Below are 20,991 nucleotides of genomic sequence, written 5' to 3'. Positions count from 1 at the left end.
ATGGGTGCACTGATATACTGTTGGAAATTTTTTTGAAATTTCATGGAAGATATAGTAAGTGTCATGAAAGTGACATTGAATTGGATTTAGGGAAAAAATGGTCATGAAATTTCAAGTTTCAAGTAGAATTCACGGAAATTCATGAGTTTCCAGTGAGAGTGAGATGGAAATTTCACAACTTGATTGAATTTTCAGTGAAATATGAATATTCAGAAACAAAATGACATGAATTAACGTTTTTTCCCTGAATTTTCCTGATTTTTCTCTATTTTCACAGAATAATCGAACAGAAACATCAAGTAGTTCATTGATTTCCAGATCATTTGAACAGAAAATAAATGGAATATTTGATTTTTCAATGACATGATTTCCTTAAATTTGAGTGAAACTTGAACATGATAAAAATTTCCGAAATTTGCCACGGAAAAGTCAGACGAACATTTTTAACAGTGCAGAAAGATTTAGTTATTGTTAATCGAGGCTTCTTAACGGCTAACACCATCCGTCAATAGTTGACGAATAACAGTCATAGTTAGGAAGCCTTGTTAACAACAACAGAGTCTTTCCATATTTTCTGTCAGTGTGGTATAATCAAAATAGAGCTATGGAACATCCCCAAAAACTGCTTGGAGATCGGTGAACTAACCAATCGCGTACTAATGCGTATTTTTTTAATAAATTGAATATCGTTAGGAGTAATCATATATACGTTACAACCCTTTATAACCCTTGAAAGAATTATTTATAACTATTTTACTGTTCACAACGCTTTTGTAGCTAAACATTTGGAGATATGGGTGGTATAAATTATCTGTTTTAGAGCTCGGGGCCGATGGAGCCCCGCAGCTCTAAAACAGTCGAAGGTCCTTGAGGGTCAAACAGGAGAGACGAATGCACTTACAAAGAAATTGAACTCAGAGGCATCGATTGAGAGTGAAATTCCATGGGGAGTTGACTACTAATTTTCAAAAGAGTAGTGACTTTCAACGCGATTAAGGAGGAAAAAAATTGTAGCATCTCAAAAAATTCAATGAAATTGTAAATTTTTGAGCAGAAGGACGATGAAAATTTTCCCAACTTACTTGAATTTTGAATAAAGACATGAATATTCATGATGGAACTGATGAAATTTACAGGTTCAGTAGATTTTTCCATAAAANGAATTCACGGAAATTCATGAGTTTCCAGTGAGAGTGAGATGGAAATTTCACAACTTGATTGAATTTTCAGTGAAATATGAATATTCAGAAACAAAATGACATGAATTAACGTTTTTTCCCTGAATTTTCCTGATTTTTCTCTATTTTCACAGAATAATCGAACAGAAACATCAAGTAGTTCATTGATTTCCAGATCATTTGAACAGAAAATAAATGGAATATTTGATTTTTCAATGACATGATTTCCTTAAATTTGAGTGAAACTTGAACATGATAAAAATTTCCGAAATTTGCCACGGAAAAGTCAGACGAACATTTTTAACAGTGCAGAAAGATTTAGTTATTGTTAATCGAGGCTTCTTAACGGCTAACACCATCCGTCAATAGTTGACGAATAACAGTCATAGTTAGGAAGCCTTGTTAACAACAACAGAGTCTTTCCATATTTTCTGTCAGTGTGGTATAATCAAAATAGAGCTATGGAACATCCCCAAAAACTGCTTGGAGATCGGTGAACTAACCAATCGCGTACTAATGCGTATTTTTTTAATAAATTGAATATCGTTAGGAGTAATCATATATACGTTACAACCCTTTATAACCCTTGAAAGAATTATTTATAACTATTTTACTGTTCACAACGCTTTTGTAGCTAAACATTTGGAGATATGGGTGGTATAAATTATCTGTTTTAGAGCTCGGGGCCGATGGAGCCCCGCAGCTCTAAAACAGTCGAAGGTCCTTGAGGGTCAAACAGGAGAGACGAATGCACTTACAAAGAAATTGAACTCAGAGGCATCGATTGAGAGTGAAATTCCATGGGGAGTTGACTACTAATTTTCAAAAGAGTAGTGACTTTCAACGCGATTAAGGAGGAAAAAAATTGTAGCATCTCAAAAAATTCAATGAAATTGTAAATTTTTGAGCAGAAGGACGATGAAAATTTTCCCAACTTACTTGAATTTTGAATAAAGACATGAATATTCATGATGGAACTGATGAAATTTACAGGTTCAGTAGATTTTTCCATAAAATTTTTCATTTTTAAAGACAAAATTCAGTGTAATTCGTTTTTTATAGTGTGATAAAAGTTTACTGCAAATAAGAAGTTTGCCGGAAATTTCAATCGAAAATTTTCAACACTGAAAGAAGTGGACGGCCAACAAAACTGAAATCATTTGACTCTGAACAAAATGTGTATTCCATCGCTAAATTTTAGCAATTCATTGTTGAAATTTAATCGTTTATTGTTAATGCATTTTTTTCAACAATTGTTCAATTTAAGGACCAGCCGATGAATTCAACAAATATTTGATGAATTTCAGCAAATATTTTTCTCCGTGTTGATTTGATTGGTTTGTTTTATTTGAGATTGAATGAGGCAAGTCTCGCGGCATCATTCTCGCTCATCGCGAATGTATGAAGAATGCAAGAAGAATCAGCGCTTTGAGAGATGCAAGATTCAGCGGAGACAACGGAGAGCTTGTGTACATTTATTTGAATATCTGGGCTTTATTAACGACGGAATGTTGGGGTTTTTCACTCTTGTGCAATTGGAAGGAGAAATTGCTAGGAGGTTTTAGAGAGAAACTACAGAGTTCAAATTAAAATATTGTTGGCGAACATTGGCGATACTTTTGAAAATTCTTATCAAGGTAAAATTCTATTGATAACTTACAATTTGAAAAAAACAATGAAACCTGTAAATTGCAGTTCCATTATTCCATGAAAATTGATAAAAATCAGGAAAATGTACATGAACATATTTTTGATTTTTAAAATTTTTAAACATTCAGCCATAATGCCTGTAGTGCTCCAAATTTATTACCGTTTTGGAGCACAAGGGGCATTTGGTGGTATTATTCCCTCATTTGCATTTTCACCGATAGAAATGCAGTATTTAACGTTTTTGTGGTGTAAAGCCATATTCATACCAAAATTGCATTCATTTAAACAGAAAATGGTCTTTCAAGATTGCCATGCAACTAAATGGAAATAACCGAAAATTATAAACACTAGTGCCTTACGGAGGTCCAATTTTGTTCATGTTGAAATCGACATTTAGCCGATCAATGACAAAAAAGTCTAGAATATTCTAAAATATTGTCGGCGTATGTAGAAAGTGTATCGATGATGAATGGGTCTCGTAGGTAAGTTCTCAAATCAATTGAGAAGTTTTTATCAATTTTAACGCTAATCTTACGATACAATTACGCACAATTTATTAAAAAATTCACCTGCAGGAAATTGCTGTATCGGTCTGGAATCGTTAATAATTTCCTAGAATAACCTTCCACAATTTTCCGAAGCGTTAGCTTTTGAATTAATCGCGAAATTCCTAAAGATTTCTAGACCATTCGAGTCTTCTGGAACATCCATTGCCATCGGAAAATTGGCGAATTTCCCAGACAATTCGCGAACTTTTCAGAGGATTCTGTACCGTTCTGGACCTTTCTTAAATTTTGTAGAACCTGTCATGAATTTCCGAAGAAACGGACAGCTCAAATTATATAGAGTAAGAAACTTCTACCCCTCCTATGCAAAACGTAGAATACTGCATTTATATACGTTAGTTGCGTATCTGATAAAGGGCGCTGTTTTTTGGAATCTTTTGGGTGTTAACCCTAGTTTGGTCACCATGACGCGAACTTGTGATTTGGTCACGTCCGCGGGGATTTGCCGCCGTGTTATTCAGGCTCGAGCGTTGCTTAATTCACTCTACATAACACTGCCCGGTCGCGATTTACGAGTTTTCGGCAACGTCGCGTAACGGGCAATTTCATTTAACATGAGCAAAAATTGTTCAACTGTTGGAAATGATTTTTTTTCTCCAAGAATTTGAGATGTAATATTTTTTTTTAATACTAAAATTTTCCAGATACTTCAATTGACGAGTTCAAATTTTTTCTGACTTTTCCGACCAACCAATAAATGGCAAGAAGGAAAAAACTACGCACTGTGGCGTTTTCCGCGTATCCCGAGTGGAAATTCAAATCAGGGTAGAATAAGAGACTGAACAATAAAAACTGACTTTGATCAGTTTTGGATCACAAACGGAAGGCTTGTTTGGATCCATGCCTGGTAAAAATTCTAGGATCCGATCTTTTTGCACAGTACCAGATCCGACACGGATCTAGTCGAGATTTAACTGATCAGAATTAGAGTTGTGGGACACCGCCGGTTTTCAACCATGTACCGACCAATCGCGTACTAGTGCGTAATTTTTTCTTTACTCCATTGAATATGTTCAAGATGTATGGAAAATTCATTTTTTAATCAATGTAAAGGCCGGAAACCCTCTGCAATAAGACTCTATGGGGTCAATTCCGCGAAATTCTCTTTAACATTCAGTAATAATGACTCGATATATTTAAGAGAGCTATGATGTTGGAAATTTCTGCAAGAAAAAATGTCACACAGTATATGAATAAATATTCAAAGGCATCGGATATCGAGAGATCCATTTCGATCTATTTTTTACCAGTATCCACGCCTTTGGAACCATTGCGCCCTCTATAATTGACGCAAAATTACATTTTTACCATCTCTGAATATTACGGACTTGAGTAAGAAAAAAAATGGACACTAGTACGCGATTGGTCGATCGGTCAATTTTCGAGCACTTATCTGGGGATTTCTCCCAGCTCTAAATAGGAACACAATTCACTCTGCCACATTGGATCCAGATTCAGAACCATTCAGAATCTCATCTGATCCTGATCCGAAAATCTAATCAATAAAGTCTGACCAGTATGGACCTATGACTGATTTAGACCCAAGCTAACTGAGTGAAATTTCCACTCGGGATGGTGCCCAATCTAGGGTTAATGACCGACTTGATAGCTCCGTCTCTTGAATTTTCAATTCACACTAAACCTTTCAATAGATAAATGACTTACATCATTAACATCAAAGTAAACACAACCGAAAAATGTATATCATTTGATGTAAATTATTCCAGTCAGATAGTGGATATGCACCCTTTTCTTGATCTAGGGATGAATTTGGTGGTATGAGTCTATTACATTTAAGTGTGGTTATGACATCCAGTGACAGGTTAAAATTGAGAAAAAAAACATTCCAATTATTCCAATCCAACCATTTTTTATGCCCACAAGTTTTAATTTTCTGCCGCGAGCGGCGCAATCAGTGTAATTTGGTATTGAAAATTGTGTTGATCTTGAAAATATTGAAAATTACTACCAAACTATCCATGAAATTTCGATTTTTGTTTCTAACCCTGTTGATTTATTCGGAAATCGGGATTCTTTTTCATTCCCATAGGGTTTTTCAATTGACTTATGGAGAAACTTTTTTAGAAACATTTGATTTTTAATTGGGGTTGGGGAGTGGAATCAGCCGCGTTGAGATGAATAATGAGAGGTTGAAGTGGTAGTTCTATAATAGAGTCGCAATTTATGTTGGAGCTTGGAGATGAAGATGCGTTGAATGTCATGAATATTCAAAGCTCAATCAGGTCTCAATTAATCACTCACTGGTCGGCTTCTGTTGAAGGCTTCAGGAATTTTCATGGGTAATTCCAGGTGAAACGGTGTACATATTGATAGTGGAGAGTTTCAAGGAATTGAACGGGGGAATCCCCGAGTTCTTATTGCGATACTCAGGTTGATACTGTTGCGAATTGACGTAACTTGAATTTATCATTTGGGCTTTTGAAGTAAGCGTTGTAATCTTCAAAATACAAGTTTCAAGTCTTTTGTGTTGGAATGACTGATTTTAGATTCAGAAATCAGAATATAATGTTTTTAGACCATGTTCGTATGTATGCATATATGTATGTGACCGATTTCTTTTTGCATTTTTCTCAATAACCAATTGATAGACCAATTGACAGAAGGAAAATTGCCCGCGGTTGGATTCGAACTGTCGTATGTAGTGTATTCAGAGTCAGAACAAAAATTGATTATTATTCTTTTTTATGGTTTTTTGAACACTGAACAGTATTGTCAGGTGTCAGGAGATTTGTTCTGTTACCCCGGTCATCGTCAGATAGTCGGAAGTCCTGTGTCGTTGTCCACATCCTGAGAAGAAGAATATCTATTCTCTAAATTCTCCAAACATTTGCGCAAATCCTAGTGGGGAAGAGACAAAATGGTCCGAAAATGCAACGACGCTCATAATGTAAAGATAGGTTATCTTAGAAACGAATGTTTTTATGGGATAATTACAGAAAACCTTTCACGGCTGATAGCATTCCAAACTAAAAATGTCAGCGAGTGTTTTCTGCTAATGTCGCTCATTATGGAAGCGAAATTATGTTCAAACACACTATGGAAAATGGATTGCGTCATTTACTGCACTGACGAGTTGATTCATTCTCATAAATTAATGGAGGTAATGACTTCTCAATAATGTTGTGGAATCAAGCATCTCCACTATTATCTAACGAATAATTGTTGTCCATTTACTGTTATTTGCCTTTCTCATTTGCCTCATTATCTTAAAAATCGTTGATTCCAAAAGAAAATGACGGAAAAATTTTTGTTGTTGAGGATCTTTGGAAAAATGTCCCTCGACGTTTCTTCCACCATTACTCACCAAAACAATAAAGTAAATAATTTTATTCTAGTGAAATAATTTTGGGTTTAACAAGATGTGAACAATCGAATTCCCTATTTCACTCATTTTCACTTTTGAATTAATAACAATTTCATAGAATGGATTTCCACAATTTCTCAATAAAGCAATTGCTATTCATCACTTCCTTTACATTTCAAAGTTTCTCAATTATCTCGAAAAAGAACGATTCAAGCAAAAAAAAACGATAAGAAAAATTTTCAGTGCTTGAATCAAATTTGTCAACAATATCTCTTCACATATTTTGTCATAACTCAATCCAACAAGATGTAAAAAATCACATTGTCCAATTCTCCTCATCTCAACTCTTGAATTTATTCATTCCCAAAAAATTCTAGATGTGATCAATGGTTGAAAATTTAATCCAATCAGGAATTCCCATAATCACTCAACGATACAATTGTTACTTCTGACTTTTTCGTTCATCATATTTCAAATTGATCGTGACGAAATCTCAATTCAAATTTGAATACATGAAGGAAGAGCATTGCGAATTTATTCAAATAGAAAACTAAAAATTCTCGAAAAATGTCGTATACTTCCACCTTCGTGGGAGTTTGACAGCGGGGAATCGCGGTCCAGCTCTTCCAAACGTGGATCCCTAGGGTCCCATGGTATTGCGTTACTTTCCCACACCGCGATCAGCCCAACTTTCACGAATACACCACCACCAACGCATCAGTCCCACTTGTGTACGTACATAATAAACGCGGAAAACGCATAAAAAACAACAACACAGGGAAGGGTGTGGGGAATCGCCGGGAGGATCGCCCACATGCACCTGCGTTAGCATCGAAGAATTGCGCGAGTGAACACACACGTGTGTGGGACACTGGTTTTTCGTTGATCCTACATGTTCAGTACGGCCATGAGCGAATGATATATCCGTGAGGTGGCAAGGTGATACCTGTGTCCACTCGGCCGAATCGACAGTTGCGTATCACCGCGGGAATTCCAATCATTCGATTTATTTTTACATTTTTCTATTCGATTACATGTTGCATCCTGCACTGGAGATTTTGAGGGTATCTAACTGGGACAGTCTTTGCAGCAAAATCTGTTTCGATGATACCTATTGAATTCCTGTGATATTTCAACTGCACGGAGAAAGAAATACGAGAATTAATTTTAAAAAAAGAATTAAATACATTTTTGTTTTCTCTAAATCCAGACAAAAATCGTTCCGTTGAACAAAATCAACTCACTCTCTCAGCACAAAAAAAAATCAGGAAAAAATTACTGGCTGATCTGGCAAACATTCTTGTACTATAAGTACAATAAAATTTCTTAGAGCCACAGTATTTAATTCCGTGGCACTATCCAGTAATGCTCTCCATAGTAACAGTAATATTTAATGGACACAGAAAAAAAAATTGGTTTCTCGCAACACCGTATCGAAATTTAGAACCATGGTACAGTAGTGTTCCCTTTATTTTCCCGGCTCGGGACGTGTCCTTGAGTGAATTTCATGTGAAATCCGAATAATGGAATTTCTCCTACTCGGTCACTGTAGGGTGCATTGGAGAGGGAAGAAATTGATCCATCAAATTCGCTCTACCATTATTTTTTTAAACAATAGTTTCTCATTTAGTTAGAGTAATGTACATTCGGAGTACCCAGAAACCGATTATTTATCACAAAAGTTTGACGCTGACGACAGTTTTCGTATTAGATATAAAAATTGAATTTACTTTCTTCTGATATTTTGACATTTTTTTTACATTTTAATCTTCTCTCCAACCTCGAAAAATTAATTTTCTCATAAGACTGTGTTATTTTGCCACTTCCGAATGAATTACTATCAATCATACTAGACTGCCGATTGAGTACGAACTCAAACAGATTGTTTTTATTCATATCAACTTCTATTTAGAATTTATTTCACATTTCTATCTTCAAAATTTAAGCTATGTCTATACTACTTTAAGAGAAGACCACTCTGAGTTTTAAAAGTCGCAGGCTCTATTGAAATGAGATCTCTCATATATTGAAGATTGATTATATATGTCTAAAAACTAATAATTAGTGCAAAAAAATTAATTGTTTATTATTCGTTTGCCCCGTAGACGTTTAAAATGTTAAAAATAGTCCAGGGCCGCCAATTTTTCAGCTACAGAGGTTTTTTGTATATGAAAATTTTTGAAAAAATAGATGCAATAACAATTACGAATTCGTTTTCTGAAATTCACCTCCTACACAATCAATTTCGTTTGTTTTTTAATAAAAAATTGCACCATTCATATAAAATAGCACGAAAAATGTTTCTGAAAGAATCGAGAATATGTTTTAAATATTTTAAGGATAGTTTTTCTGTCTATTTTACATGAATGGCGTAAATTTTTATATGAAACAAAACGAAATTAGCTGTGAAGGAGTCAAATTTCAAAAAACTAATTCGTAATTGTTATTGTACAGATTTTTTCAAAAATTTTGAAAAAAAACTTCTGTAGCTCAAAAATTGGAGGCCCTGGACTATTTTTAACATTTTAAGCGTCTGCGGGGCAAACGAACAATAAACACATTTTTTTCACTAATTATTCGTTTCTAGACATATACATATAATCGATCTTCACTGCATGAGAAATCTCACTTCAATAGCCCGCGACTTCAAAACCTCATAGTAGTTTCTCCTTAAGATCGCTGGAAAAAATCGGTTCATTGGATACTGTCATTAGTAGAGACGGGCAATATTACGCCTCAAATCCACCTCAAAAAGATTCTTTCATGCCACAGTTTTTCATCAATTCCACTCCAATTGACCCAGTTTTTTGTAATGATGGCCCTATTTTTGTAATGATTTTATTTCCATAGTTATTTTCATAAGACACAACTAATGAACGTCCAAACGTCATGATTCATCTAACAGAAATTGTCTAGGAACTTAAAGAGAAATCTGTCAACGAATAAATTGACCTCGACATCAAAATTAGATGAAAAATATAACGTGACACTTCCACTGAGATTCTACCTCACCTAGTTCAAAAATCCGGAAGTAAAATTCTCCAAGAATCAATCTCACGTAAAGAACTGTACCACATAGCTATCCACCCTACAATACTTCCCGTCAAAATCCAACTCTCCACGATCTTCATTGTACCCAATGTAAGTACTCAAGGGAAATATTTACCAAGATAAGATTGCCTCGCAAAAAAATAAACCGTCTCTTTGTTGAACATCTAAAGGGTGCTCCGGGGTCATATATAATTCCCTTTTGCCCTCTGGAACACTGCTGTGTTGTCCGATCTAACTCGTTCGGAATTTTCACTGATAAAAATCCCGCACAGCCTCAACTCGGCATCAAAACTCTTTTTGTTCGTCTCTCCTCATCCTCCCCGATTCCCCCGACTCCATCAAACCTTTCTCCACAAATCAAATCCGACTTAATGTAATGTGCAGGCTTGGGCAAGTAAAATACGACCGGTATTTTACCAAGTTTTCTACACGTAAAAAAACAAGTATTTTACTGCGTGATTAAGAATAACACAGTTGTTCTGGTGCGAGGATAACCCCGTTGACAGGGTTGCAAGGGCCATGTCCCACAAAGGGCAAACATCGCAATGGTCATACCTGGCGAGGATCAAACATCGCAAGGGTTATACATCACCAGGGTCAAATGTTGTAACGGTTAAACAACAGAGGTAGGTAGAGGACAATCTTAAATGTCAAATGAGACATGACGTTTGACGATTGACCCTTATGACCTGTCACCCTCGCAAGGTACAACCCTCGTGAAATTCAATCACGAGGATTACTGCACTGATAGTCGGGTTTAGTGATGACGCGAGTGACTTTACGCGACAATACTTTGGAGAGATGGTCTCGGTCTCGATGAACATGGAAATGTTTGGTTTTGTCTCAGTCTCGAAATACGCGGTATCGACTCCTCTCTAGTTTTTCGTGTTTTTTAATGTAAAATCTCGATTTTTCTCTCCGGTTATCTCGTTTCCTCTTTCTACATATAAAAACGCGGAAAACTGGAGACCGAGATGAGGTAAATTGACTCGGAGTCATCACGAGAGGAGTCGATACTATGTATTTCGAGACTGAGATGAGACCAAAAATTTCCGTCTTCACTGAGACCGAGACAATTCCTCCAAAGTATTGTTTCGTGATATTTCGTAAAGTCTCTCGCGGCATCACTAATCGCGTTAAAGGGTTTTCTGCGCCTTATTTACGTTTTTTACCATTTAGACGTAAATTACCAGTATTCTACTATGTACCGTAAAAAACTCCAATTTTCAGTGAACGACCCAACTCTGGTGATGTGTATTAATGGGGGTTGAAACCCGATAAAAAAAGTCCAGTTGATGCTCTATAAATCTCGCCACACCCTCGGCACACCCTTGGCGAGAGGTGCGGTGATGCGTTGCACTTTTAACCCCTCGTTTGCGTGAAGCAAATGTGGTAATTAGAAACCCGCTAATGTCTTCCGCGAATCGATTGCGTAGTAGGAAAATACTGTGTTTACATTTCGCACAACTCATTTGAATTAATACCCAGAATGAAAACATATCTTTGCTATTTTTAACCGCATCTCATCTCGCATTAGTATTCGTTATCGTAATGTATTCGACCTCTGATGTTTGATGAAACACAAAATAGGCATTGGCATTCAATAAAGATATCGTCTGAATCAGACATTTAAAATTCCATCCTCACAAATTTATTGATTCTCATGTTCTCCATAATTCGTTGATAGCGACATCTGTGTGTCGCTGGATGCAGTGATACATTGACAGTTGTTATGTACCAAGTGCCGCACATCCACGAAGATCCCCGATGTTCTCCGATTTTCACCGACACTCAGCATAAAACGAGAGAGAAAAAATGTCTCACTGGCATCAAGCTTGTCGTACGTACAGTGCGTGTTCTCCCATTAAGTACAAACAATGGTGTTAAAAATATAGTTTTTCTACAATCCCCAAATATCAAAAAAATTCCCAGTGACCAAGTGATTTTTAAATACTTTAATACTCCCAATTTTTAAACCAGCAATAACGAGTTCATGACGCCGGGGCGTATCCCAAAAATTCGGGGACTCATTGCTCCAATTTGTTTGACACAATTCCAACAATTTTCTACACTCATACATCAACGAAACCCGTAATCAAACCACTGCCAAGACTGTGATACCAAAACCTCCGAAAAATTAAAATCGACCCCAGCACGACCCATGAGTCTTCTCCAAGAGCACGAACAAGAACAAAGAAACAATTTCTCACTAATCATCAACCTCAGAAAAAAATGCTGAATTCGTCACGGAGATTTCCATGGAACCGATGACTCGTCAGCGCAAGAATTAACACCTTTTAAAAAAAACAGAAAGAGGGGCAAAAACGGAAGAGACCAAGAGCTATAATCAAAAGGTCCTTGAATAAATTTCAAGTGTTGGCAGGTGGTTAACAACTCCACCAGCACTAGCCAATGTGTGACTCGACTGACGCTTATGTACAAAAACTCAGTTACCTCCACCTGGGGGATGAAGTGGAACGAGTTGGTTCGCATGGCACTGGCTCCAAGCCAGAGGGCCAGGTGCCAGTGCCAAGCCCCCAGCACCATCATCCCCAGTATTACCCACAGTACCGTGACATACGATCAAACAGATCATTGGTAGCCATCGATAATTTCATCGATGACTCGGGGGATCCTAGACAACCACCAGGAGATTACAAGCACTACGACCGAGATAACATTTCCGTCTCGAGGTTTCCCCCAAAGTCCATGGATCCAATAGATCAGGATCAGAGTCGAGGTCACGCACCGCTGTACGAAAATATAGAGTACTATCCGCCCTCAGCACCAACGCACCCCCCTTACTACCACGCGATAGATAAAAAGAGCCCGCGGGGTAGCCCTCGAGCCTCGCTCGCTGAATCCTACGAAGCTTCATTCAGAAAAGCTCAGCCACAGGTGCCCACTGGCAACCGCTACCAAACGTCCTCCCCAGCGAAAGAACTCCCCCCCTACGAGGCACCCCCAGTCTACGAGAACATCCAAGAAATCGCTTATCACGACCCAGAGCCGCAGAACAAACCTGGCCCCCAGGTGCCAAACTACTACCACTCGACCAACATCAACGGAGGTGACTACGTCGTGATGACGGGAAAAGCTCAGCAGCAGAGACCCACTCGTGTCCAATCGTTCGACGCAGCACTGGGTACAAACTCCTCGAGATACCTAGTATCATCGAACTCATCCGGGGATCTCCAAGCCGGGAGGAGTGCCTACGTCCCCCCCTCAGAGCTCCAGCACCCGAGTTCCCCGAGATCCTTATCGAATCCTTATCAGAGTGATTCACCCCCAATTCGATTGCCAACAGAGGCTCATTACCGAGGGAATTCCGAGATCCATGGAGGCCACAACTACCGGAGTTTCATCCAACCTGAGGGCTATCGTCAGGAGAATGGACAGAATTACAAGCATTACGTTGAGCCAGGTCAGGGACGGGCCCCCCAGGTGCCCTCTCCATCATCGAGATCGATGCCTGCGGGGTACCAGAGGAGTGTCACTGGGTCCTGGACTCCTCAGAACGAACGGAGGGATTATCCGAGGAATCCGGGGATGTACCCACCTAATCGTCCAGAGATGAGGATTAATATGCAGCAAAATGATAAAAATTCCGAGGGACATGAGTCGCCAACGTCGAACAGGAGTTCTCCACTCTATGCGATTCCTCACGCAGGTCGAGAGCAGAGGAATGCCAGTCAGGAGGTGAAGAGTTCACCCAAGACGAGTCCCACTCATGCGCCAATGAGTCCTCAAGGACACTTGAATTCTTCCGTTGTCTCAAGACAAGTTTCAGCTTCGAATTCAGCTACTTCGGCGGGGTCTCCTGTTCGAGGACGGGTTCAGGCAGCTGTAACCAGTGCAGCGACAATATCAAGCGATGATTTGTCGAGGAATGCCCCCAGGATCACGAGTCTACCTCCGGGTGTCACCAGTGGTGTTGCTGGACCGGTGTTCCTTAATGCTGGGGTTCCTGTTCTTCAGAAGTCGATTGAACTCGAGGAGAAGAGAACTGCGAGTCCCAAGCCTGTTGGGGGGAAGGGTCTGCTACCTTATAATGTCACTCCACCCAGGCCTTCTGGCCCCACCGAGGCAGAGAGGAAGATCGAGGAGCTCACGAGACAACTCGAGGAGGAGATGGAGAAGCAGGAGGAGGAGGGAGAGTACTTCGGGATTTGTCATACGTGCGGGGAGAAAGTCACTGGTGCGGGACAGGCTTGTCAAGCTATGGGAAATCTTTATCACACCAATTGTTTCATCTGCTGCTCGTGCGGACGAGCTCTGCGGGGGAAGGCTTTCTATAATGTACATGGCAAGGTTTACTGCGAGGAGGATTATCTGGTGAGATACTAAATATTTGGAGTGGGTTCTTTAAGGAGTCTCGGCTATGAAATCGGTTTTCCATTGAACAGTTACATTTTTGGCGAAAACCCTACAATCGTGTGCATTCATTCAGAAAAACTTTTACTCCGCACGTCTGNTCGATTGCCAACAGAGGCTCATTACCGAGGGAATTCCGAGATCCATGGAGGCCACAACTACCGGAGTTTCATCCAACCTGAGGGCTATCGTCAGGAGAATGGACAGAATTACAAGCATTACGTTGAGCCAGGTCAGGGACGGGCCCCCCAGGTGCCCTCTCCATCATCGAGATCGATGCCTGCGGGGTACCAGAGGAGTGTCACTGGGTCCTGGACTCCTCAGAACGAACGGAGGGATTATCCGAGGAATCCGGGGATGTACCCACCTAATCGTCCAGAGATGAGGATTAATATGCAGCAAAATGATAAAAATTCCGAGGGACATGAGTCGCCAACGTCGAACAGGAGTTCTCCACTCTATGCGATTCCTCACGCAGGTCGAGAGCAGAGGAATGCCAGTCAGGAGGTGAAGAGTTCACCCAAGACGAGTCCCACTCATGCGCCAATGAGTCCTCAAGGACACTTGAATTCTTCCGTTGTCTCAAGACAAGTTTCAGCTTCGAATTCAGCTACTTCGGCGGGGTCTCCTGTTCGAGGACGGGTTCAGGCAGCTGTAACCAGTGCAGCGACAATATCAAGCGATGATTTGTCGAGGAATGCCCCCAGGATCACGAGTCTACCTCCGGGTGTCACCAGTGGTGTTGCTGGACCGGTGTTCCTTAATGCTGGGGTTCCTGTTCTTCAGAAGTCGATTGAACTCGAGGAGAAGAGAACTGCGAGTCCCAAGCCTGTTGGGGGGAAGGGTCTGCTACCTTATAATGTCACTCCACCCAGGCCTTCTGGCCCCACCGAGGCAGAGAGGAAGATCGAGGAGCTCACGAGACAACTCGAGGAGGAGATGGAGAAGCAGGAGGAGGAGGGAGAGTACTTCGGGATTTGTCATACGTGCGGGGAGAAAGTCACTGGTGCGGGACAGGCTTGTCAAGCTATGGGAAATCTTTATCACACCAATTGTTTCATCTGCTGCTCGTGCGGACGAGCTCTGCGGGGGAAGGCTTTCTATAATGTACATGGCAAGGTTTACTGCGAGGAGGATTATCTGGTGAGATACTAAATATTTGGAGTGGGTTCTTTAAGGAGTCTCGGCTATGAAATCGGTTTTCCATTGAACAGTTACATTTTTGGCGAAAACCCTACAATCGTGTGCATTCATTCAGAAAAACTTTTACTCCGCACGTCTGATTACACTGTTAAAAATTTTCGTTTGAATTTTCCGTGCCAAATTCCGGAAATTTTTATCGTGTTTAAGTTCCACTGAAATTTTAGGAAATCTTATCATTGAAAATTCAGAATTTCGTGGAAAAATTAAACAGAACTGTAAATTTCCATTCCATTTTTCCCTGAAAATGAAAAGAAATCCAGAAAATTCTGGTAAATATATTCTTGAATTTTCAGGACAGTGACACTGCATGCGATTTACTGGGGAAAAAATCATGACATTTCAGATTTCACAGAAAGTTCAATGTAATTTGACATTGAATATTCGTATTAGATTGGAAATTCCAATCAATTAAGTAATTCTCGTCTTTATGCCGCTTACAATTCTGGAATTTTACTGAATTTTCACTGAAACCTGAAATTTCATAATTTTTTTTCCCCTAAATCGCATTCAGTGTCTGCTCTGAACATTCCTAATCAACTGTCCGTGAAATTTCTTTTTTTTTCTAGTAGTGTAATTATACGGTTTGACAAAATTTGGACGTTGTCGACCACAAAAATGAGATTGACCCCATTTTATAGATACTTTGATGCTGATTTTAAATTTCGTTCGGAAAATCTTTTTAGCACGTCTAGTTTTTGTGAAAAAAAAAATGTTTAAGTGTTGAAAAGTGGTTGAAAATGGCAATTTAAAAAAAATATTAAAAAATGAATTTGGACGTAGCTTTTTTCAGAAAAAATACAATGAATTAATGACAATGCCATTTGTTTAGTGGATTTGGGTTCATCCCAATTGGTTAAGTCGTAGTGAGTAAAACAAATCTTGAAAAAATCAAAATTGAATGATTTTTTTGGAAAATTAAATGATCGGAAGTTGGTTACGCACCCTTTAATGCATTTCAATCTCAAATCTACCTACACCCGTGTGTTAACCTTGTGTGTTAATCTCTTTATTTTTCAACTTTATTTCGGCAACTAAATCACTCAACAATTGAGGGTGACTTCTCGTAAGAGCAATTAACCGGTTACCTAGCAGGAATCTTCAAACTTCATGCTGAGTCAAGTCGAGGTTAACATACGGGTGGAGATAGATTTAAAATAGTTGTGCATCAAAGTGTGTGTAACCAACTTCCGATCATTTGATTTCACACGAAAAATCATGAAATTGGGACTTTTTCATGATTTTTTTTACTCGTTTCGACTGAACCACTTGGGATGAAATCAAATCCACTAAACAAATCGCATTTTCATTAATTCATAGTTTTTTCTGAAAAAAACTACGTCCAAATTCATTTTATTACAAATTTTTCAAATTATTCATTTTAGCTATTTGTCAACATTTCAGCGTTCTCTTTCTCGAAAACTAGACGTGCTAGAAAGATTTCTCAAAAACAATTTAAAATCAGCATTAAAATATCTATAAGAGGGGTCGGTTTCGTTTTCGAGGTCGAATACGTCCGAATTTTGTTGAATTATGTTATATTAACTAAATTGAGAGAAAAAAAAACATCACCTGACACCAGGTTTCTTTATTAGGCCATGCACTTATTGTTGATGCAGAAACCAAACTCAATCTGAATGTGAAAACCGTTTCTACTACAGAAATATTGCGAAGCAATAGATGCAAAAAAAATTCTTTTCTCAAAATTAATTAGACTCGGATTAAGGACTGTGAATCACTGGGGAGTTGAAGTTCGTTTTAAGAAATTACATTTTTGAGATCTCCAAATGTATGGAAGAAACGTAAAATGGAACCTTTTTAACCGTTGAGAAGTTGAGGCTGGCAAAGTGAGAGTGAAAAACATTGGGTTTTCATTAGACAATTACATTTATGACGAAAATTATCCAATTTGTTGCATTTATTCAGAAATACTTCAACTCCTGAGTCACTCACAGTCATTAGTGCACGTCTAATTAATTATTAATTAAATTGAAAGAATAAAATCATGTTCCTCGCACAAGGTTCCCTCATCAGGCTATGTATTTATTCTCCATGTAGAAACAAAACCGAATCTGAATATAAAAACCAATTCTACTAGGGAAATATTGCGAAGAAAATGCAAAAAAATCAATTTCTCAAAATTAATTAGACTTGCATTCTAAGAATGATTAGACTTGTTTCATGGAATCCATTTGATTAAGTTATATTTCATTCAACTGAACTTGATCGACGCCAATGAAGTAGAAGTAATCACTTCGCAGCCGACAATACATCAATACGTCGGAAATGAGTGGAGGAATTTGCTATTGCCGTTTACGATTCAGATCGGTAACGATTTCTCGCTGGGATTTCACAGTTTCCTCCAAAAATTATTGCACTGCAGAAACTGTTCCACTTGAATATATTCGAAGTCATTGTTTCTAAACGTGTTACTTTTCCATTCAGTACTCTGGATTCCAACAGACTGCGGAGAAATGCGCGATTTGCGGACACCTCATTATGGAAATGGTATGTTATTCTTATTTAATGTTTTTTTTTATATAGTACCATTGTTCCGAGGTGGTTCAATTAAATAATTGTTTGGTTATGTTCTAGATTCTCCAAGCCATGGGTAAATCGTATCATCCTGGGTGCTTTAGATGCTGCGTTTGCAATGAATGCCTTGATGGTGTTCCATTCACTGTTGATGTAGATAATAAAATTTATTGTGTTAATGATTATCACAGAATGTTTGCGCCCAAGTGTGCTTCTTGTGGTAAAGGCATTACACCGGTTGAGGTAAATTATTTTCGTTTTGTCGTCATTATAGGCAGTACTGAGAAGAGAATGTTTTAAGAGAGAAAAGCTATTTGATTATGTGGGCTTTATCGAATGGTTGAAAATTCCATAAACAATTTCACATTTTGCCATTATCTCTGAAACTGTTCACGGAGAGAAAAACGAAAAAATTCTCAAACAAGTCTTGTTTGGGCCAACAAAATCGTTAGTTGCAAATTATTAAAAAACTAATTGTTTGGTTTGAATTTGAAAGTTTCAAAAATGAATAATTGCTCTGCTTTCAACAACAACGAAATATTTGGCTCAAGAGGCGGATCATTCATATAAGACTGTGCCTTTTCAAAATAAAAATATCATTTATAGAGGGAAATTTACCAAAAAATATTTTGTCCCCAAGTTAGAAGATTGCAGCCATATCATTATTATTATTATTATTTAATTTAAGAATTCATTTTTGTCTGTGATAATTAAATAGTTCTGAAATGACAAACTACTATCCCTTGTTTCATATAAAACAAGCGTTTTTCGGGAACAAAATATATATAGGAGCATCGAATAACGAAGAAGTAGTGCTAGAAATTACATTTCTTGCTTGCACAGAGAATAATTTTTTTTTGAAAAGACTAAATCTATTTTTTGCAATAAAAATATTCAATCTCGGCGCACATTTCGCATGTTTAGCACAAAAAAGTCCTTTTTTGATCATTTTTAACAAACGATTTTTTTGGCATAAGTAAGAATTGTTTGAGAACTCTGCTGTTTTTCTCGCAGTGTCAGGTTTAGAGAAAAATGGAAAAAATTAAGTTTTCCACAAGAGAGGTCTTTTGACCTTTTCCTTGGAATTTTCCTTCAAGTTCACCAATTTCAAAAATGACCCCATTGCGTTATTATAATAGTAAAATAGTAACGATTGGAGAAACAATAAAAATTCCATGCTGATTTTTTAAAAGATGCCAGAAACTACTAGCTGTAGAGAAAAATATTAAAAAACCTTTTTCTAGTAAATTTGATACGTTAAACCCCGCTTCTTTACATTTCTTTCTACCAGTTTTCTCTTTGAAAGTACATCAAAATTCTCTCGTTTTCAATTTTGTTTTACTCCGTATCATCAAGTCTAATACATTTTCCATGAGAATACGATTTTTTAATTCCGGTACGGTCTTCCCTTGACTACTTGTTTTAGATTCTATGGATTGAACAATCTCACAACGACTATTCTTCAAATATTTCCGACGTTAATAGGTGCAGCGAAAAATAGAGAGACCTGTTTTAAAAAATTATTAAATTTTCCACAAAAGATGTCTCTTGACGTTTTCCTTCTAATTCACTAATTTAAACAATTATCTCATCGTATTATGACAGCATTAAAGTAGCAAAAATCTTTAAAAAATTTAAAGCTTTTTTGCATACTATTTTCAAAAAACAATTAGAAACAACCAGATGAAAAGACATTTTGTTCTGTATTTCTTCCTTTGAAAGTGCATAACGCTTATTAGATACTCTTTTATATTCAATTTAAGGCCCGGGAATACGATCTTTCGAATGTTACCTGGATTTTTTTTATCTTTAGGAATCCAAAATTGTCAATTGAGTGGTACATCAAAAAATGGAAAAAATTCTGAACTTTTTTAAAAAGCGTTTTTAATTGATTCAGAATGAGTTGAATAAAGTTGAATTACAAATATCTGATTCGCTGTGGCAAATTATCTATTAGCTGTCATTTTCCATGGTGAATAACAAAACACTAACTCCTCATGGGAAGTGACAGCTAGGTATCTCAATTTTTAAAATAGTGGTATGTAGTCACCTGCCATTTTTATGTGATAAAAGTGTGATTAAAAAATTCTCCAAAATATTACAACTTTTTTCAAAGAGCCTTTTCCGTAATAAATGTCTCTGTGCAGTGTGGGAAAAGATTTACGAAATCAGTCTTCCCCCTGCATGATGTTGGGTGACAGGCTGCCATTTGTCACCGTAATTCAGATACATTTTTCAATTTGTTGTTATTCAACTTATTCTAAATATAAATTAAAAATGCTCTTTGAAAAAATTAAGAATTTTTTCTACTTTTTTTTTATTATTCATTCATAATTTTTCAAAACTTCTGCATGATGCAGCAGGACTCCATTGACAATTTCAGATGACGAAAGATGAAAAAAACATCGAGATAACGTTTGAAAGATAGTTCACCTGGGCCTTAATGTTCTACTTCGAATCATGCTATGTAATACATTTTTATGTCTCAGGGTACGGAAGAAACTGTCAGAGTAGTATCAATGGATCGTGATTTCCACGTAGATTGCTACGTTTGCGAGGACTGTGGTATGCAACTGACTGATGAGCCGGATAAACGCTGTTATCCACTGGACGGTAGACTCATGTGTCGTGCGTGTCACATTCAAAGAATATCCCATACTCAACCACGTGCACCACAACCAGTCTCCGCTAGCTATCAATTCATGGGTTAATTCTTTATTTTATTCCTGCAGACTAATTTATTAAGTAATTCTAGAGATCAATATTTATTATTTTAACATTCTTTTTTATTTGAATCGACAAGAGGAGCCTGTTGCTGTGATAAATGATAATAGCATAATTTATTTTTAATTCATCTTGACACGGATATTTTTTTATAATTTTAACGTTAGGTAATGCGAATTCACAGGATACTATATCTATCATAACTTCGATGTCCATAATATTGGTAATGTAATATCTATTAGATTATTATCGTCATTCAAATCACTATCGTTCCAGCATCAGCTATATACTCCAGTAGTTTTGAAATCGTTGTAGATAAGTACTTATTTATATTCAACGTACAAACGGTGTATACCATTGACTAATACAATAAAACCTTCTAATTCAA

General features: G+C 37.6%; 1 protein-coding gene across 3 annotated transcripts; it reads left to right on the top strand.

Moving 5' to 3' along the window:
- The first annotated feature begins 11,585 nt into the window (after positions 1–11,585).
- Positions 11,586–20,991, top strand: LOC107041734 (LIM domain-containing protein jub). Of its 3 annotated transcripts, none has more exons than XM_015262443.2 (5): positions 11,586–13,079; positions 14,262–15,287; positions 17,790–17,852; positions 17,940–18,122; positions 20,369–20,991. In XM_015262443.2, the coding sequence occupies exons 1-5, from the start codon at positions 12,183–12,185 to the stop codon at positions 20,588–20,590; spliced, it is 2,391 nt and encodes a 796-aa protein (XP_015117929.1). In that variant the 5' UTR covers positions 11,586–12,182; the 3' UTR covers positions 20,591–20,991. The 3 variants fall into 3 exon arrangements, with proteins under 3 accessions (XP_015117929.1, XP_015117930.1, XP_015117931.1); XM_015262444.2 differs by having other exon boundaries at positions 11,586–13,103; positions 14,286–15,287; XM_015262445.2 differs by lacking the exon at positions 14,262–15,287 and having other exon boundaries at positions 11,586–14,105.

This window comes from Diachasma alloeum, unplaced genomic scaffold, assembly GCF_001412515.2.
Source record: "Diachasma alloeum isolate Michigan unplaced genomic scaffold, Dall2.0 Dall_scaffold_00374, whole genome shotgun sequence".
NCBI lineage: Eukaryota > Metazoa > Arthropoda > Insecta > Hymenoptera > Braconidae > Diachasma > Diachasma alloeum.
The sequence above is the reverse complement of the archived record's forward strand: the minus strand, read 5'-3'. Positions and strand labels throughout refer to the sequence as shown.